We start from the raw sequence: 21,587 nt of genomic DNA, 5'->3' as shown, positions 1-21,587 counted from the left end.
GTTAATTTTTATGTATGGAATAAGTCAATTTCACCGAACGATAAAAGTAAGAAAACAACGAAATAAACAATAATTATATTATTGATAATAAATACCGTTTTGGATCTAAATTCCAGATCAGCGGTGCAAATAGTTCACTGGATTTAGACAAACTCTCCAGTGACCTCAGAGACTACACGGATATCCTCAAACAGTACGACCAATACAGGTAACTTGGAATAATCAATTTTACACAATATAATACCAACATTGGCAAATACTAAAGCCATCAATCAAAAACAAGAACAAAAATATCAACTTCCTTTTGAAGTTATGTATGTTCGTAATTGGCTGTTTGCCATGTAGCAAATCAACACGGATATAAAAATGGTCCTTCTTTAATTCTTCTCCGACGGTTAATAATTCATCTGGTATATACATATATATTTTTCTTCATGATTCAGGAAGAAGGTATATTTTTTATGTAACTGTTCACAATATCATCATTTTTTATTGTTTTTATATTACACGTTAGTTCAATTCTATACTGTTTCTACACATTTAAAGGCTGATAAGAAAAGTGTCAACTGCATTAATTACAATCATGTTATTTGATACTCTACAAGACAAAAACAATGGTTCATTGATCAACTAGTAAATAAAAGATTTTTCTTTTCCAGCGCCTCTTATTTAGTATATTACGGACTTTTATCCTATTACAGATGGTACGGTGGTGTTGGCCTGGCCTCCGTTGTGCTTGTAGTGGTCGTGTTTGCCCTACTGGGACTCCTGTTTGGCCTCTGTGGAACCCACACGGTCACTCCACCCCACCAGCGGGGGTGCCTCTCAAACTGTGGTGGGATCTTCCTCATGGCGTAAGATACACATCAGATGCTATTTTAATACAAACTAATACCCCGCACAACAACCGCGGGTGCCTTTCAAGATTCGGCCGAATGTTACTGTTTTATTATTAATGAGAAATAACCATTAACATCAAACAATTAAATGGTAGATACAATTAACGATAATGTTTCAGTGTGTGTATACGACGTGATAAATTGCGTCATAAGTGCTACGTCGGAAGGCAATATCTTGCTTCGAATGATGACTTTAAACAAAGATAACTTTCCTATTTCTTCATTTTAAATGAAACATAGCGCAGTCTACGTCGCCTACGTAGCCCTGCATGCGGTAGTTCACCAGAGTTTGATCGAGTGTAGTTTCTTAAAACACTTCGAAGTGTTTTATGAAACTATTCACCTTATCAAACTCCACTAATTAAACGAAGGCATGGCTTTTTAAGTGGCATAGACTGCCCTTTGTTTCAATTAAAATGGTGTATTAAAAGAAAAGTTTTCTTTTTATGTCTTCAATTTAGGCGAAATGCTGCTTTCTGACGTAGTTTATCACGTGGTATACACACACTGTTTTATGAGTACGGATGATTAACCCTGTCATTTATAGCTACTTACCGTGGTTCATGTTCAGTTATCTCCATATTGGGCGTTTTTAATGTGCCGCTTTGAGTTGCTGTCTTGGTTATCAATATCGGAAGACTCTTGTATCATCGTAACGATAACATGTTCTGTTTTCCAGTTCGGCGGCGTTTATCCTGATATTCTCCACGTTGTTGATGTTGTTGACGTTTCCTACGTTCATGGTCGGGGCCCCCTTCCATCAGTTGGTCTGCTACCCGCTCACAGACCTGGACAAACTGGAAGAGGTATCAACAATAGAAACAGAATACTCGTATTTGTACATGTAGATACCCGTACGAGCGCAAATAGCAGTAGTCGTTCGTGAAATCACTCTTTCCACGTTTACCTTTAGCCTCTATAGACCCTCGAAAACATGCTTTCCTCGTGATTGTGTTGTTGCCATTTAAACGATCACCATGCACAAGCCTACACAAACTTGTATGAATTAGATCACAAATCAAATATATGATATCGACAACACGCTTTAAACTTGCACCAAATACATATACCTTGATGGCGTAGTGCACAAAAAAAGTCCACACGTACACATTCCTGTACCTTTCCAGAAGTCAAATGACCTTAAACATAATAATGCATTTTAATTCATACATTTCTCTTGTGTATTTATATAGACTTTGTGCCTTTAAGATTGTTGGAGAAATTGAGGCCAGCGTTGTAATCACAATATCGCTAAGTGCATTAAAGACGCACTCTTACTACCAAATATAAATGAACCAAAATTACTATTATTTCTTTAATTTAACGACAAGGATAAAACATATATAAAACACTGGTTCTTATTAAGGATATCGTGTTTATTTTGAAAGAAAGGTGCCGAAAACACGGAATTTCTACCTAACGATACGATAATTGATAACTGTAAATATTTAGAACCCACCAGCCATTTAATATTTGTGCGTTTTCAGCTATTTAATACACGGTAACAATCTTGTTACCAGTAATTAATAGGTCCTCTAAATGCATTATTTAGAAAGTAGTTAAAGGTTTATCACTCAAATTATTTGTCTGTTATACATGTGTATGTATTGATTTTAAATAAGAGTGTCTCTTTAATGACTATTCTTTTATTCTCATACTGTTTGTATGTCAGTCTTGTTAAATCTCATGTTCAACTTTGTGGCGATATTCTCCACTGTAAACATAGTGTTTCCTGTTTAGTTTGTTAGCTATCAAATTTTATTTGTAGTCATAAAACAAGGCTAAACAACGAATATAGCAACAAGTGTCAACACATGGACATATTGTCAACAATGAATCTATTTGTTCATGTCATATTACAGGTCGAGGACCTTTACAACAAGTTCACGGTCGGGAAAGACAAATACTCGCTGGGAAATTTGCTGTTCCAGAATGATTCAATACCCCTGACACTGTATCGACTGTTGAAGTGAGTTCACACACTGGGTGTATATATTCATGTACATGTCTGTTGTTTATATGTTTCTAGTTTGCCTTGGTACATGTTTTCCGGTGGTATATAAAAAATATCTGTAACGTAAAAATGATATTTTGCTGTTTCAAACAATGAAAATATCAACATCATATTTTTCACTGCTTTAATTATAAGCCCGTTTTTTTTATCCAAAACAAATATCAGCGCGCACATTTCCGAAATGACGTCATGCGTGTATACAGTTTGCGCGTTTTATATTAACTATCTCGTGAAAACAACCACTCGTAAAATATAATATTTGTCGCCCACTCGTGAAATATGTTACGAACTTACCATAGGCAAACAATTATTGTCAATATTTGTGCGATATTTAATCTGCAGTATTAAGTTTTCTTATAAACATAAACTCATTATTAATGCTACCATTGTTTATACTAAGTGTATACATTGATCCATAAGATATTATCAAAATACAACTAGATCATTCGGTTACAATTTCAGAGATTGCAAAGGCGGAGAGTCAGCCTTTAACGCCTTCCAGCTTGGGAGCAAGTTTGACATAGATGATATGCTCAATTATTCCAAGGTATCCATTTGCATATATTTTATTGTTATACTCGGCTCGCTTTCAAATTCGCATTAACGTTGCAAATTATGAAAGCATTAAATAAAGCGGTCTTTCAATTGGTACTATTTTAAACCGATTAACACCATACGTTCCACTTTCTAATCACCGAGCATTAAATCAATTTAACATGTCATGTCACAAAATAGTTCTGACGATACAGCCTGAAATGTATCGTTTCGTCGGCTTGTTTTTGACGGTGGTCTAGTTGTAACAAACTTGACTGTCAATCCAGGGGTCGAAGGTTCGATTACCCGCCGCATCACTTAAAATATTAACCGTCTTTCGGAAGAGACTATAAATGGGGTCCCGTATGACAGTGCTATACACTGGTGCACATTAAAAGACCAGGGTAACGTTCTTTCTGTGCACTATGCTCCAAAAACATTATTATCGGAGCACTCGCCGAATGAGCAAGGCCCGGGTTCGAGTATAAATTAGCTTACACACTAAAGTCTTGTTTGTAGACAATCGACATTAACGCCACCATTGCCAACCTGACCATCAACCTGACAAGTGTGCAAGTCTACCCCGCTGATCTTCAACAACAGCTTCTCAACCTGAACGACGCCGTCAACATCAGCTTCACCGACTTCTATAATGAGGTAATGGCCGATGAATCTTTTACGTTGCGCAAAGATAATAAAAACGTTGACAAATTGGAGTTCTGAGTGAACTTATTTCGATTTTTTTTTGTTCATTTACAACGTTCAACACATATACACGTGGATATAGATAGACATGTCATATTGTAATATATGACATATTTTGATATGAAGCAAATTATATCTTTATAAACCAGGCTTTTGTGTCAGATGTTACACCATAAAATAGTTGAATATTAAAAGGCATTCAATACACTTAATAAACATAAAACCAGTTGCATGTAAAGCAAAATCATTTTTTAAAGATGCATTCTTTCTCCCAAACAATACGTACCACAATTAAACCTTTTTTTCATTTACCAAAAAGGATGAATAAATTTCGGAAACAATGGTTCTTTTGAAGGATACCGTGTTAAATTTGAAAAAAGGTGCAGAGAACTCCGTAATTCTACCTAATGCGACGTTAGTTGATCACTGTAAATATTCTAGGTCTCACATATCATTTAATATTTGTCCGTTTTCAGCTCTTAAATACACGATTACAATCTTGTAACCAGTTATTGATATGTACGATAAATGCATTATTAAGTAAGTAATTAAAGGTTTATTACTCAAACTTAATGTTGTAATACATGTGTATGTCATTTAAATACGAGTGTCACTTTGATGTTTTGAATACATAACCGAAAAGAAATGGCACCGGCATTTTGCCATTGGCCGATTGGATCATCTTTATTAGGTCCAAAGAATAAAACTATTTTAAACCTTACTTTTGTAGATGGCCTTCATTAAATAAGTTCGAAACACTTATGTCCTCCAAATAAAAAAATCAAATGAACACTGCGAATACATACTTTTTGCAATGAAATAAAGAAATGAAATTTTACCAACAACTTAATATATTGAGTTAAATATTGAACATGAAATTATACCTTCTTCTGACTTATTGTACTGTCATATTGAAATACTATACAGGTATGTAATAACATCTCATGCATATGTTTTAATACATAACATCCCTTTGTTAAGTTCTGTTCACCACTTTTCATATGTTATTTTTCACTGCTATAAACCTTGTAAGTTTAAAGCCGAAATAAACTTATTGTATTGTATTGTATTGTACAATGTATTGGGTCACTAACATGGTCTTAGGGTAGTCCAAATAATTGTACGTTGACGGATTTTTTTTAGATATTTGATATGGCAAATCCTTCACGTACAAATTGTTTAGTATCAAAAGTGGGTAGTTGTTCCGATCAGGATTCCGGGTTAAAGCATATAGCGTCTATAAAATATCATAAAAACAAGAAATATTACCAGATAATGTTATTCTATATTAGTTCCGTACACAAAAAATAAATATCCAACTTATAATTATGAGTTTGACGGCTTTTCTTCATTTCATTCTGTCAAAACATAACGATATATACATGAAGGGCACCTGCAAGGCTTTAGGGCACAGTTTTAAATCGCTCGGAACATTTCGGCCATGGCCGAGTTGTTACAATTGTATAACGAGGTATATCTCGAAGCTTTCTCGGAGGAGGCCGAGCTATTACGATTGTATCGAGTTGTTCCCCTTCGCATAATTGTTGTCTGTGTCAGTCAACTTTCGTTTTATTGGAAAGGTAAACAACTTGTTTTAATGCATCAAATGCTTGTTTAGTGCAAAATAACATTTCACTTACATGGTGAAATATGAGTATAACTCTTTATGATCAATTTCAACCATAAAATACTTCACTTAAAACAACTTCAATATTTTTAAAACACCCCCGTTTTTTGCACATTCCCGTTTAGACGTTAGGGATTGGAAGAATCCCGTTTAACACGTATATTATTTTAGACTAGGTCTTAGGGTATCCATTGTATAGATGTTTGATCATGTTATTGGTCGTTATGCCAAATGTTGTGGTTGGTAACGCTTTAAACTGTTTTATCATTTGAAAGGGTAAAGCATACTTATAACGTGTATGTAAAATAAATGTCCAAACAAATTGTTTTAATATGGTTATAGCATTTCCAATTGTTGATCATTAAACTTTGCGACTTCCAATTGGACATGATCTTGGCATTTTTACCAAGGCCAACACAACTTTTTTTTCGTTATAATTTTTACATAATGTTATTCTGTTTTTACTCATGAAATCATTTCATTGCTACATTCATCATATACGGGAACCAGGCATCTAAATTCCAAATAATTGAATATTGGATACTTTAAAGCTGCACTCACACAGCTTGATTGCTTTTTTTCTTCGAATAAGCCAATTTTCGCGTAAACGTCATGGGACCAGTTCTATAAGACTGCTGACAAAAGAGCTGATCGCAGTTTTCATATTTACGTTTGAAAATTGATGTTAAATGGCTCAGAGCGTTACAAAAGTGTTAAAGCTGCACTCTTGACAACTTTTTTTTTATTTTATTTTTTTTTTGTCATGGAACGAGCCAATTTATTCGAAAATGCATGGAAACCAGTCATATAAGACTGCTGACACAAAATAAGATCGCAGATCTTATATTTCAGTTAAAAAACCCATTAATTTTCGAACGGAAATATGAATATCTGCGATCTGATATTTTGTAAACAGTCTAGTATCACTGGTTTGCAGATTTTGACTAATAACTCTGCTCATTCTAAGATAAAAGATGAAAACAGTTGTACGAACGGCATATCTGTGAGAGTGCAGCTTTATAAAACGGCAGTTTATCAAATAACTGAAATCTGTTTTGTTGTGGGCTATCTGATATGACTGAATTTACGGCATTGATGCCAAAATATACTGATTCTGAGACAAAAATAAAAAGGTCAAAACTGTCAATTCGTGAGAGTGCAGCAGTTATGTGACTTTAAAATAGTAAGTATGTAAATGTCAACTAACCTTATAGACTAACTGTCATTATTGCCGTGCATGGCGTATACAAATAACGAAATCATGTTTATATGGTTTTGTTGTTTCTTTTCAGCTCAGCAATAGCCCCACGACGGTTGACCTAGGAGATCTAGCAGACGACATCGATACTTATGTCACTAGTAATCCGTCAATGCCGCCTGGTACCAAGGTAAGCTACCGAAAACACGTTTACTTTTAAAGAACGATTTAAAAAAAAAATATATGAGTATCTGTAAATGGACAGTTCAGGTTCTGTTTCATACGGAATGCCGTTAAGGCAATCGCCTATGAATGTGTTGATCTGAAACGCGATACTCGATAGTACGATGATTAAAACGCGAAATCATGAAACTACGATGTTGAAAATGCGACAGAACGATGGAGATAATGCATAACGCCGTAATTTTGCGCTGCAGTCAACATTATACTGAACTTAAAATTGTTAACATTACTGTCAATGCTGCCGATAATACTGATATGATATGTGCACCGAAGGTCCACTCTTTACTTCGAATCAGGCCTCAAATTTTCAAACTTATTTAGTCTCTAAAAACAGGATTAAGCTAATCTATTTTTGTTTTCCTATAATGTGTGTAATGTTTTCTTTTTTAGAGAATTTAGACTTTAATTATGAATTATGTTTATGATAATCGCAACAAAACATGTTTTTTTCATTCATTGACTTCAAATTAAAGTATGTATTTTGGCTACATGATAGTTTAGTTTATTTCCAAATACATCTAGACAAAAATGCCCATGCGTATACATAATATGATTACGAAACATGTTTCTAAACATAGTCAAGGTCCAATACATTCATATAAGCAACTGATCAACATTATAAATATATCAAATCATGCGACCAAATGATATATCATCAATAAACTTACATTTAAGCGTGAAGTAATTAATGTTAACAAAAAAAAATTACCCGTAATACTAAATATCTTTCTCTTAGTTTCATTGCCTTATACACATAAATGGCAAGGTTTCTGTTTACAGTTACATTTTGCGATTTAAATAATTTAATAAATTTAGGTATATTCGGTGCAGTATAATAATATGTTTTTAGGTATTGCTTTCTTAGTTCTTTATACAGTTGACATTCAAGAATAAAATGAAATTCGTCTTCAAGTAAATTACATGCAAGACATTTTCTATCACAGTGTGGTATTGCTACTGGTTTGTGCCATCTACCGGTTTCTATTTCTAATCTATGTGCAGATACTCTTATTCTCGTTAAAGCAGACCTATATTTTACTATATTAACATTTGACAAATAAGATTGAAGTTTAAAATCTGCAAACAATATGTATGATCTAGCTCTAGTATAATTATTTAACTCGGATATCCACGTTTGTATAAATATATCAGTTATTCGTTGTTTGACTGTAGACATAAATAAGTTAACATCTCCAACACCTTGGTACATCCAAACATGATTAAAGCCTAAGGTTTGGAGTAAATGCCTCACCAAAAAAGCCCATGATTTAAAATTTGGAGTATCATATAAATCACAATACATTTGATCATACACTATCCTAACGTATCTAATAGTCTCCATTTGGATAATTTTCATCCAATATCGTATTACACTTGTACAACGTTTAGCTAACAATGTTGTTCTACCAAGCTCTCCATATACAAAATTGTTTGAGTCTGTCTAACACATAATAAATCCTTACAAAAACTCAGGTGTACTCTTTCTAATTGTATACTATTTTGTAGTCCCCATACTTCCGAACCATAGCTTAATATTGGAAAAATGAGTTTATCAAACAGGTCTAATCTGTGCTTAATTGACAGAGTAGGATATTTAGTTAAACAACTTTTTAGTTTAAAAATCGCTTTAAGAGCCTGTCCTGATAAAGTATCGAACGTGGTAGAAAATGACCCTCCAGGTGTAAAAACAATACCCAGATAAGTAAATTTATTCACTATTTCCAACTCCTGACCATTATATAAAAATCTTAAATTTCTTCTCAGTCTTCCTCCTTTTTTAAAAATCAAAACTTTTGTTTTCACAAAATTTACACTTAACTTCCATCTATCACAATAAGCTTCTAATAATACTAACCCTTTCTGTACTCCTATCTCTGACTCAGAAAAAATAACAATATCATCAGCATACAATAACAAGAACAACTTAAGAACACCCATATCAACGCCACTAAAATCATTTGTAATCAAGTATTCTTCAATATCATTTAAATACATGGAAAATAAGAAAGGAGATAACGATTCCCCTTGACGTACACCAAGAAAACTATCAAAATCCTCACTGATAACATTATCACACTTAACACGTGATTTAACACTTGTATACATAGATCTTACTATATCTAACATTTTGCCTCTTATTCCAAGCTTTATAAGTTTAAACCACATGATGTCTCTCACAACATAATCAAATGCTTTAGTAAAGTCAATAAACGCTGTATATAATTTTTTGTTATTGCTCAACAATCGTGAAATAATACCGTGTAGGACAAATATATTATCAACTGTGCCCATATTCTTTCTAAATCCAGCTTGTGCTTCTATGTATACATGGTATTTTTCAGCCCACTCATTTAATCTCTCATTTAAAACTTTTGTAAACAATTTTCCAAAGGTACTTAACAATGTTATCCCTCTATAATTACTAGTATTGTTGACATCACCCTTTTTATGAAGGGGTATAATATATCCCTCAGACCACTTTTCTGGGAAATAACTCATATCAAACAATTTATTGAATAAATTACATATAACATTTGTAAATTGTTCATTCATTGAACCATATTTGAAAAATTCATTCAGAAAATAATCAGGTCCAGCAGCCTTTCCATTATTTAGTTTTCTACATGCTTTTTTTATTTCATCTACTTGTATTGGAACATTCAATTCATTAAACATAACATCTATTTCACCATTCAAGTACCTTTCATTGAAATATAAAATGTCTTCATCTGGTTGAAAATATTGTGAATCTGGATCATTTATTGACTTAAAGTAATCTAAAAATTCATCTGATGTCAATGAACGTGGTTTCTTTACCACAGAGCCCTTAAGCAATCTCCAATACATCTTTGCATTTTTGAGTCTAGCTGTTTCTAACATTTTGGTTTTATTTTTATCATATAAAAATTTATTTTTCCTGATAGTATTTTTATAGTCCCTTCTAGCATGTACCATATCAATTCTTGTTTGGTCACATGGATAGTTTCTGTATACATTTAAACATCTATAATACTGTTGTTTATATCTATAACATTCATCATCAAAATATTCACTATCTTTATTATCTTTAAAATCCAGCTTATTGTATCTGTTTGGGATATTCTTTTTAAACAATGGTTTACAAACACCATCCACTACATTTGAAAATTGTTGTAAAATTTCATCTAAATCTGCCTGACAAGTTGACATGTTTATATTATTACATACTCTATCTAATTCCTCAACAGTTTCTTCACATAGCAATGCTTCAATAAATAAATCTTTCTTATCATTGTTCCATCTATACATAAAAGGAATTGTAAATGAGTCAGTATCATTATCAATATTTTCAGCACATTGTATAGTTTGGTGTAACCTAAAGTTAACAACACAGTGATCAGATATAATATTAGGTTCCATAACCTCAAAAGATGAAATGTTTTTAATAAAACTGTTTTTACATAAAACATAATCAACTACACTACAGCCCTGACTATCAACACATGTAAATTTACCCACAGCATTATCTTTTCCACATCTACCATTAACAATCCGCAAACCAGTAGATTTACAAAATTCCAACAAATGTTTACCATATTCATTTACAATTTTATCATAACTTTTCCTGGGTATGCATTCATCAGGAATATAATCATCGGGTAAAATGTCATACAAATGTTTAGATTCATTTTCTACATAGTCTGGCCTCTCCCCTACACGTGCATTAAAATCTCCACATAATAGATACTCACATTCCTCACCATAAATATTTTGTAAATAAAGCATATCATTCATTAATAAGTTGAAAATATTTTGCTCTAAATACATCTCTCTACTACTCCCTTGTGGTACATTATACAACAAACACAGTAAAATGTCACTTTCTAAATTAAATAAAGCTCCGTTTAATTTCAGCCAGATTGAACAGTCATCTGTACTTTTCACTAATTCTACATGCCTTGACAATCTGTCATGTATATAAACTATAATTCCACCACTGTCACGTTTTGCACCTTTACTTTTATTTTGTCTATTTAACATATACGGAACGAAATTCTTAACATTATATTTAGAATAATCATTCAGCCAAGTTTCTGTAAATAACAATATATCATTTTTATTAAACAACTGCTTTATTTCCGACAAGTCTAACTTGTTGTAACTTTTTCCTACGAGTCCTTGCACATTTAATAAACAAAAATTAACCCCATTAATGACCCCATCGCTGTCCTACTTCTTTCGCTGTTCTTGGTTTTCATTGGTCGTTCGTGCTACTTATTTTAAAGCCTGTTAATCGTAAGACATTTCGAGTATTTTTCACAGACGATAAAATGTTATTTTGTTCCTGTCCTTTATTTTTGCTCCAAGCATATGTTATCTATATGTTATGAGTTACCACGTTTTGGGCAACCTTTTTCAATACAAACTTGATTTCGTTTATAGACAAGTCTAAATGCCCAAGCCACTGAACTCCGAAGAATAGAGAGCGAGGAGTATGCATATGTTTCGGGAAATACAGTAAGTTTTTATCTCAAATCTATATCTACTTCCTTAATTGCCGATTGGTAAAACTCACTGAAGACAATCAGTGTTTATTATTGTTGTTGGTGGTGTTGGTTGTGGTGGTTGAGGTTGTGTCAATATTGGTGTTGTTGTTGTTGTTGTTGTGGTGGTGGTGGCGGTGGTGGTGTTTGAAAAATAAACTACAATAATAAGATATTAACAAGAGTTTTAATATTTAATATTTACATACTTACCCTATTTTGCATATTACTATTACCAATTACCACATTGCTTGATAAGAATGTGTTTTTATGAACACATATTTTAATGTACAATAATCAACCCTATCTTTCTCAAAAAGAATAAACATTTGAACATTACTTTCATTCCTTCAGACAGCCCTGAACACTTCCGTTGGAAATATGGAGACAACCGTTGCCGATATTCCGGTTAGTTTTTAAACTTGCTCTGATAACTGTAAGTTTAATCTATACAATATGTTTAAGCAAAAAGAAGTTCAAATGGTGCTGGTTAACATCGTGAATACAATCAACGAAGTTTCTTTCTGTATCGCACGTCATAAAATAAGTTTTACTAAATGACTCTTGATCTTCGTATTGAAATAATTACAACACAGTCTCAAATTTAAATTCAGTTTTTATAAGTTATAGAATAGCATCTAGTTAAACATATATTCCTACATACCCAGGGATATGTCCATATATTCCTACATACCCAGGGATATGTCCATATATTCCTACATACCCAGGGATATGTCCATATATTCCTACATACCCACGGATATGTCCATATATTCCTACATACCCACGGATATGTCCATATATTCCTACATACCCACGGTTATCGATAAATCCTCAACTTACAAGAACGATTGAAGCGCTTAGCTTCTCTTACTCTAATTTCAATCATAACCATACGTTTTTGCTATATAAAACAACATAGCAAATAACTTGTCAAAATTTTATTTTGTTTTATTTACATTTAAAGTTTGGATTTAATAGCGAGGCTCCATGTTATTTACACAAGCACGAATTCACAAGCATGAACAGCGAACGAAGCAATCTGGTCACCTGCCAACTTGGCGTATTTCTGGCGACCGCCCCAAAGGGCAAAGCAGCAGTTTTGAATAGCCCCCACTGGGCTTTACGAGTTTGATTATGAAATAAACTTAAGTATTTGAACGTGAATTCCGTCAAGGTGTACTATGGCCGGAACTCACAAATTAGCATTTTAACTTTAAGTATACTGTCTGTATTTATATAATTCCAATAGCTTAATAAATATCATAATTTAAGTGCTGCCGAACGCTAATCACAACTCATAAAGCATTATATACATGACAAACACAAAATATCACGATTTTAATAGGAGCCACGCCGCTGGTAAATTCACGAGTTGTCCATCCGATGAGAGTTTTGGTCCCACGCGTGAAGAATATGCACCTGTGTTTGCGTAGTGGTCAGCGACTTTTCAAATTCGTCGTGGTGGCTTTATACGACCATGGATGTTTTAGCTCTGCTGAAAACAGATAAGCAAAACGGGCGCAGACAAATGCACACATGCCGCTATTTATGAACATAACTTTAAACTAATCAAGAGCTAAGAAGCAAAAAGGCACGGCAATTGGGTGGGTGGGAGGGATTTTTTCTTAAATAGCAAACCTAGCTCTTAAAAACTGACCTTTCGGTTCGACTGCCTGAACGAAAGTGAATCGGTGGGGTTGCGCGCTCGATTAAGCGCATGCGCTGAATCTCTTTTTAAGTTTTAACCAATGAAATGCTTTAACGAAATGGCGGGCGCGGGAATTTTTTGATTACGTAATACTGTAAGGCGCCCTCAAGCGGATCTGTTGAATGATTAGATGTGTATTGCTAATGTAAACATAAAGGTGATGAAAACGGGTTGATTATTCTCGATAACAACAGCTATTTTATAGTTAATAGCTGGTAATATGTCCATATATTCCTACATACCCACGGATATGTCCATATATTCCTACATACCCACGGATATGTCCATATATTCCTACATACCCACGGATATGTCCATATATTCCTACATACCCACGGATATGTCCATATATTCCTACATACCCAGGGATATGTCCATATATTCCTACATACCCAGGGGTATGTCCATATATTCCTACATACCCACGGATATGTCCATATATTCCTACATACCCACGGATATGTCCATATATTCCTACATACCCACGGATATGTCCATATATTCCTACATACCCACGGATATGTCCATATATTCCTACATACCCACGGATATGTCCATATATTCCTACATACCCACGGATATGTCCATATATTCCTACATACCCACGGATATGTCCATATATTCCTACATACCCACGGATATGTCCATATATTCCTACATACCCACGGATATGTCCATATATTCCTACATACCCACGGATATGTCCATATATTCCTACATACCCACGGATATGTCCATATATTCCTACATACCCACGGATATGTCCATTTATTCCTACATACCCACGGATATGTCCATATATTCCTACATACCCACGGATATGTCCATATATTCCTACATACCCACGGATATGTCCATATATTCCTACATACCCACGGATATGTCCATATATTCCTACATACCCACGGATATGTCCATACATTCCTACATACCCACGGATATGTCCATACATTCCTACATACCCAGGGATATGTCCATATATTCCTACATACCCACGGATATGTCCATATATTCCTACATACACACGGATATGTCCATATATGTTGAAGTACTATAACTTCTCCGTTGATAACAGACGCTGGTGGACGCATTGGGTGAAGGTCTCCAGAACGCGGATGACTACATGCAGAATAACGCATCTGACCTCATCAAAACGGTGAGAGTTTTTACATCTGTATATTTGGTAAAGTGTGTCAGATTGAATGTATTGAAGACGAATACCACTTCCTTCTTGTTTGTGACTTGTACGAGGATCTGCGGTCTCAATAAACCCCACATAAATATTATATATACCGTAATGTTAACAAGTTAGGAATACTCATGTCATCATCTTATATTGCTATTATTAAAGGGGTCTCTACATATTTGTACAATGCATTTAATAAAAGAAAAGTAGGACTTGAAGTATGAAATTTTAATATCATTGTCCATGTAATAATCATATAACTGTTTATTGGTTTTATTGTGTATCGTTTTAAATACTGTTGTACAAAATTGTTTACCAATACTGTATATCTGTTTAAATTATTGTAATGGGCCGGTGAACTTATAGCAAATAAATTGTGTCATTGTCATGGTCTTCACAAGTATTCAATTTATTAGATTAGCTCTTTCTTCAAACGGCAAGGTACGCGCATTATGTTACAAATGAATCCCAGTTTGTTGTGTGCTAACTACATTTCGTTTTGCCTTTTTACATGCAATGGTACTGGCGTTGTAGCTTTGAAACCATTTTGTCTTCAGGAATTAGAAACTTATGCAGGTCGGGTGGTTGGAATTATTGACTCATTCGTGGGTTACACAGGAGACGCTGTAAGTAACAGGATAATAATTATAAGGCATCACCAATTGCTAATAAAATGAAGAAAAAACTCCGTACAAATATAGAAATTCAGACGATGGACGAAAATTTGACGAACGTAAAATTTATAGACGAGGTTAAAACTGATCCTGTTAAAAACTGAATGTATTTAGTGTTCAGAATTCAAGTCAGGAATTATCACAATTGTTATTATTATTATCCACGTCGAATAAATAAATCTGTCAGCTCAATTAAGAAAATAATGGAAAAATATTTTAAATAACATTGGGATTTATAATTGGTTGGCCATTTTTTTTAGGTCAAGAACAAAATGGGAAAATGCACTCCAGTGTGGAACATCTACAACACCCTCGTTGTCCACACATTCTGCTACAACTTCCTAGATACTTTCGTGAGTATTTGGTGCAATGTGCTTGTGTCTTTGTGACTATCGTTGTTTGCTAGCTAAGACTACGTCCTTCTGCACTATAACAAGAACGCGGTAGTTATATAGCCTCTGAACTGCTGACCATATGGGCTTAATTTTAAAATGTTTTACTCTCTTTACCATGACACATGTCGACGTTAAAGCACGGACGAGTCTTTGCAATCAATGCTTTCCGGTGGTTTATCTGTGAAACGAAAAAAGTATCAAATTTTCCAAACGAATTTGAAAAGTTTAACGTTCCCGATCTCACTTCCAAATCAAGCCTAGGCACGCACAGGGCTGGGATATTTGCCTACAAATTGGCGGGCTTTTCAGAAAAAATACAATAAAATGTCATTGTTCATCGTTTTCGGGCATATAATTAACCGAAAAGTTGTATGTTTCAACGTAAGATTGCAATATATATATATTATAATAATATATATATATACCTCGTGAACACCAAAAGTAAATAGTTCACTCACGGCTACGCCACTTGTGACATATACGTTTCGCTACTCACACGGTGAAATATATCTTACACGGAAACAGACAATTATACCCTATCTTTGGCATACAAAAGATTCTTGAATGAAATATTATGTACAGTCAAATGTGTCACTGCTTTGAAATGTTATCAACTCAACTCAACTCAACTCAATTTATTTGTAATTTAAGCCTTCGACCCAGAATACAACATCAACAAACGTTTACAATAATATAATCTGTGCCACCCTGAAATACTGACTGCTTTATGTTTTATCTACTACAGTATCTACTGCAGTCATAATTTGATAGATAAAATATGCAACATTCTTAACGACAAAGCTATCGTTACTGCTCATTAAACAATGAAATGAAATTTGATTTCTCTGACCACTATACCAGTTATATAGATGGTTTATTCGTATTTTCTCATATTGTTGGCACTCGAAAAAGGCGTGGTGTTCATTTTCAATTACCCGGATGTTTAAATACCTGAAACAGTGTAAACAAGTTCGATTTTCACGTTGAACATTATTGTGTCTACATATTTCAATGTTTAACTTGTGGCTTGAACATCTTAAACGCGCGAGTGCTAGTCTGATTTTAAAAGGTATGTCCATTGTTAGATATTTCTCATCCTACCTTCACTTTAAGTTCAAACGTCAAGGCGCATGGGGCTGAGACACAAATGACGTTACGTTCGCAAACAGTTTGATTTTCTAAAAACTACAGCTTCCTGTGGGTTTATACTTAAACGTACTAAAATTAAAACGTATGCCCTTTATGCACTTCTCTGGGCTCAACAAGTCTAAGCTGATACTGATCAGGCTTGATTATTGGTCCTTTGAGCTGCTGCTTGTAGCGGAGACCGTGACTTGTTCCTCGTCACTACTAGGTCTCAAGAGTAATATTATTAACCCGCGACAGTCAAGCAAATATCAAATTTGTAAAGGTAAACATTTATATTTTATTTATTTTTCAGAACGGGTTTTGGTTTTCGCTCGGTTGGGCAGTGTTTTTCTTCATGTTTAGTCTGATATTTTCCGTAAAAACGGCGAAGTATTTCCGGACTATGACGGAAATACCCGACGAACTGATGGACGATGTCGACGACAATTACTCATTGGACTATTTACCAGATAGCAAAGGACGCCCAGACGTTTCGTCACACCAGTAAGCTATCTACTTTTTTGTTTTTGTTTAGGACAACCTATTATCATTTTTATTTAAAAAAAAAACATGGCTTTTACAGCAATATAAGCATTTTGAGCAGTATTCGTATATTTTGGCAAGGTCGTAAAAGTACAAATAAATACTTATAGGGCTGCCTTAACTCCTCGTGTATTGTGTTTATTAGCTGTTCCAACAACTGTCTTTACTAAATGTGACGTCCTCACTATTTCAGCATGCCACCAAATTCAAAGTTCCCGAAAAGGTAAGTTGAGTGATATTTTAATAATACGATTGAGGCTACAGGGACATACCCGGTAGTCAAAACAATCACACAGAGCCTGTTGTAAGAAACAATGCTGAGGCTTATCAGTCCGAACGACATACTACGTTAAAACAACAGTTGTGTCGAAATATATGTAGGGAATGTACATTTTAATAGTAGTTATGATATGAATATATTTAACGACTTATAATAAATCAAGTGAACATATGTCAGAAAACACTAGTATCTGATCGATGTGAAGCTTTAGCTACACTATAAGATTCACGGTCTTCAAAGTTCTACAAGATGATTGATTATAGTAAGATATAGCCGAACATCCAACAAAGTGCATACCAGATAATTAACTCAAACTAGAACTAACTACACTGCCAATATAGAATACACATAATGCTGCACTTTACTCGTTTGTCCAGCATTGTTTTGATATAGTAAAAGTTATTGACAAAATATTGCATACCAGATAATTAACTCAAACTAGAACTAACTACACTGCCAATATATTGCTCATCATGCTACATTTTACTTTTTGTCCCAAATTGTTTTAAGATATTAAAAGTTTTTGACAGAAATAGTGCATAAACTTTATCTTCTTAAACAGAACAATTTTTCAATTTTAAAATATGTTGTAACTATATCTTTCAGAAACAACAAAGTTCATCATTACGACTCCGAGTGGTAGGCTGACATCCGCACACTGGCAAATAGTTTCAGAGATGCTGTGTGCACAATCAATAGATTGTGATATTTGTTGTCGTTGTTGAGTTTATAAAGGTCTGCCCAAGCCCTATAATGGCAGCATTATGGCTTGACCCCGTCACATCCCCAAATGTGACTTAAACAGAATTTTGAAGCCAAAGGGGGAGTTTTACTCCAATCGGTTGATGGGATATTCACCAAAGGAGTCATTTTGTACCCAAAGTGCCGCGATGTGATATTTGTTTAAAACTGTTCTGTTTGATATATCACCTACAGTATGTTATCAGCATGTATATATATCGTGTGATGTCTGATTATGTGCTATATATATCACGTTATGTTTTATTGTTTATCGTAATAGTTTAACATGTGTAACATGTGTTGTGGAAACGTTACTCATTCCTTTCTGAGCCACATTCACTGACGTCCTGAGATTGAGGTTCAGGTTGGTACTGAGTGATTTCTTAAATATCATAAATAATCTTCAATCAGTTGTTGGTGACGCGAAATATGGAAGTAATTATTATACATTGTATTAGCAATTTCTATTACCAGTTGTACCATCATTGCTCTTTTAAAAAAATGCTACAATAGCATGAAGATAATTTGCCGTCATCAAATTCAAACTTCAACTCAGGCTCAATACGAAAGTGAATTTGGATCCTGTTGCACATACTGTTCCGTATATTATATGTTTCTTATTGGATTTTATTTGATGATTTTGTTTTTATATATTTTAACTTAGAGTGTTTTTGCATTTTAATGTGTAATAATTCGGTTATCATAGTAAATGGTTTCATGTCTTAAAAATTCTATTGTTTCAATTATGTGTACTAACTTTTTCTAGTGTTTTTTTCTAATGAATTATGCGTATCATTTTTGACCATACATTATTACTTTTGTGCGTCTATGATTTTGTTATTATAAACATCAATTCCAATCTTATGGTCCTGACGTGATTGCATCTTTTCAGTTCTCATCCTACGCCAGATTATACTTACCCTGACGTCAAAGTTTTATATGGAAAGCTGAACACCCTTGGTGTTAACTTGAATCATGAAAATGAAGCAGACGATAACACCGAGAAGCTGTTTTCTAATGCTAAAAATAGATCTGACGCCTCTGATCCTCATGAAGCATCGATAGAACAACAATCTGAACTCAGACAGGACAAATTAGTTAATGACAAAACAGAGAAAACCGCTGCTGATGGAGATGATATCGCGGAAGAATCTTATCAACACGAAGTAGTTACGCAAGAGATAGTTATCAAACCAAAAATAAACCCTTTGGAAAAGAAATATGATTCTTCGCCCTCAGATATGAATGGACGAGTCGCTGTGCAGTCAGATATAATGATGCCCACTGCACCGCCGCTATCAGAAATGACTGAACACACAGAGGAGGATGGTCACGCTGGGCAGGGTTAGACTTGACTGAATACACAGAGGATGGTCGAACTTGACGGGATAAGGAATAGCCTAAGTCCAAGGATTTTCTATAACCATATACAGCAGTTACTTCCCTTGATCAATGAAGTGTTGAACCAGTCTCAATTTTACACACTGTCAGGCATAGGACTTACTAATCGTTGCAATAACTAAAATGTGCACATTATAGGTTGATGCAAAATATGTTTTTAATTTAATACATTATCGTGTTTAAGTCATTTGACTTTAATGGCCAATAAAAAGCATATGATGTAGGTACTCAAATAAAAAAACACTCTTTTTTGGCATCAACCTATTTTGTGAACCTACAAATAAGTCATCCACTTGCACTTTAGTTGTCTCACATGGGAAAGCACACCATTTCCAGAAGATGTATATATGTCTGGAAATGCTTCAACAACCTTTCCAAAATAGCAACAAGCATGTCTAGTTGCGCCCCTGCCTGACTTGTGCCGTATTTAGAGCACGCAAAGTCCATATTTTAGCGAATAATCAACCCATAGCTAACGTATCTGTTCAAAAAGATTGGTAACAACCACTTTGTTTTAATCTGATGATTTCATATTTATTATATATAGATAGTATAACTAGACTAGCATATTGTAAATTTTTAAGGTATGCGACGCACAAATAAGAACTTATCGAGACATTGGCGATCTTTTCACTTAAATTTTGATGCCTTTTCAGGAAATCTAATCTTTGTATCCTTTAAAATCTTTTTCTTGCTGATAATATATGATTTGATTTTAATCAATAGGGTAACAGAAACAGTTTAATTTTGCAATTATATTATTGTCTCTTTATTTGTCGGACAATGACCTCCTTAGCAATTCTTCAATGCCAAAAAAAGTTTGTTTGTAACATGTCTTTCGATTACATTTTAACGTGTACCTTATCAGCGTGTACATTACTTACAGATGATATCAAACTAAAAGTGGGTCACTAGGCATCAAAAAGTTCACAAACTGTACTTAGAATACTTAATTGATCTGCATTTCCTAGCCGCTGACCTATTTTTAATCATTCATTTGTGCTCTTGCTGTGATATAAAATGCTCGTTTTCACCCGTCCTTTAGCACATGTTTGATGCTTTCACTCATGTGAAACATGCGGCCGATTGTTCAGAACATTGGAAAAGTTAACCACGTTGTAAACGTCATCATTGTTCGCTTCAAATCTGTTTTGATCTTAATTTTTCATTGACACATTTCTGATCGGTAGTATTCATACTAGGTTTTAGAGAACTGTTTCAGCTGTATGTGTTTTATTTATTATAGGAGCAGTTCATACATTATTTTTACTTTAAAAAGTTATCAACGATGCTGTTAACAACGTTGCTAACTATAACAAAGTTCTGAACAAACGGCCTATCATTCCATAGTTGTTGTAATCATGGTAATTGTTGGGCAGGTCCCAGTTTTTCTTGCGTTAATGCTTTTTTCTTGCATTGTACGTCCGGCTTTGTAGTGTGTTAATTGTCGTTATAATAAGTCTTCAATCCTATTTTTTAAATAAATGTACGAGCGTTATGGGTTTTCGTGAGTAAAATGTTGGGTCCCGATGATCGCCTGTGTAAATATGACAACGAACCTAGTCTATACTTGCAGCAGACCGAAAGATGGCAACGTCCATCAGAACTCTCAGTGCTTTGATACTATAGTAGTTATTGATCGGTTGCCAACCGACAATATTACCTACAGGGACAAGCCCAGTAGTCCTTCGGACTTCACACAATTTCACCAGCCCAACTGCGTGCATACCCCGTTAATTACATAAATCACGCAATTCATTCCGTATTGGAAATTATAAATTGACA

General features: G+C 34.2%; 1 protein-coding gene across 7 annotated transcripts in view; it reads left to right on the top strand.

Annotated features, from left to right (window-relative positions):
* LOC128212254 (prominin-1-like) overlaps positions 1–21,300 on the top strand; it is a 40,732-nt gene extending 19,432 nt beyond the window's left edge. For all 7 annotated transcript variants that reach the window (XM_052917619.1, XM_052917617.1, XM_052917616.1 and 4 more), the window contains exons 11-25: positions 117–208; positions 702–854; positions 1,579–1,705; positions 2,762–2,868; positions 3,376–3,460; positions 3,967–4,104; positions 7,072–7,167; positions 11,643–11,717; positions 12,098–12,151; positions 14,530–14,610; positions 15,198–15,266; positions 15,575–15,667; positions 17,151–17,341; positions 17,574–17,603; positions 18,267–21,300. In XM_052917619.1, the coding sequence (XP_052773579.1) occupies positions 117–208; positions 702–854; positions 1,579–1,705; positions 2,762–2,868; positions 3,376–3,460; positions 3,967–4,104; positions 7,072–7,167; positions 11,643–11,717; positions 12,098–12,151; positions 14,530–14,610; positions 15,198–15,266; positions 15,575–15,667; positions 17,151–17,341; positions 17,574–17,603; positions 18,267–18,303 (1,428 nt within the window). In that variant the 3' untranslated portion in view covers positions 18,304–21,300. The remainder of the gene's footprint in view (positions 1–116; positions 209–701; positions 855–1,578; positions 1,706–2,761; positions 2,869–3,375; positions 3,461–3,966; positions 4,105–7,071; positions 7,168–11,642; positions 11,718–12,097; positions 12,152–14,529; positions 14,611–15,197; positions 15,267–15,574; positions 15,668–17,150; positions 17,342–17,573; positions 17,604–18,266) is intronic.
* The last annotated feature ends 287 nt before the right edge of the window (positions 21,301–21,587 follow it).

Source organism: Mya arenaria, chromosome 12 (genome assembly GCF_026914265.1).
Source record: "Mya arenaria isolate MELC-2E11 chromosome 12, ASM2691426v1".
In the NCBI taxonomy this organism is placed as follows: domain Eukaryota; kingdom Metazoa; phylum Mollusca; class Bivalvia; order Myida; family Myidae; genus Mya; species Mya arenaria.
Note: the sequence above shows the minus strand (reverse complement) of the source record. Positions and strands in the feature narration are given on the sequence as shown.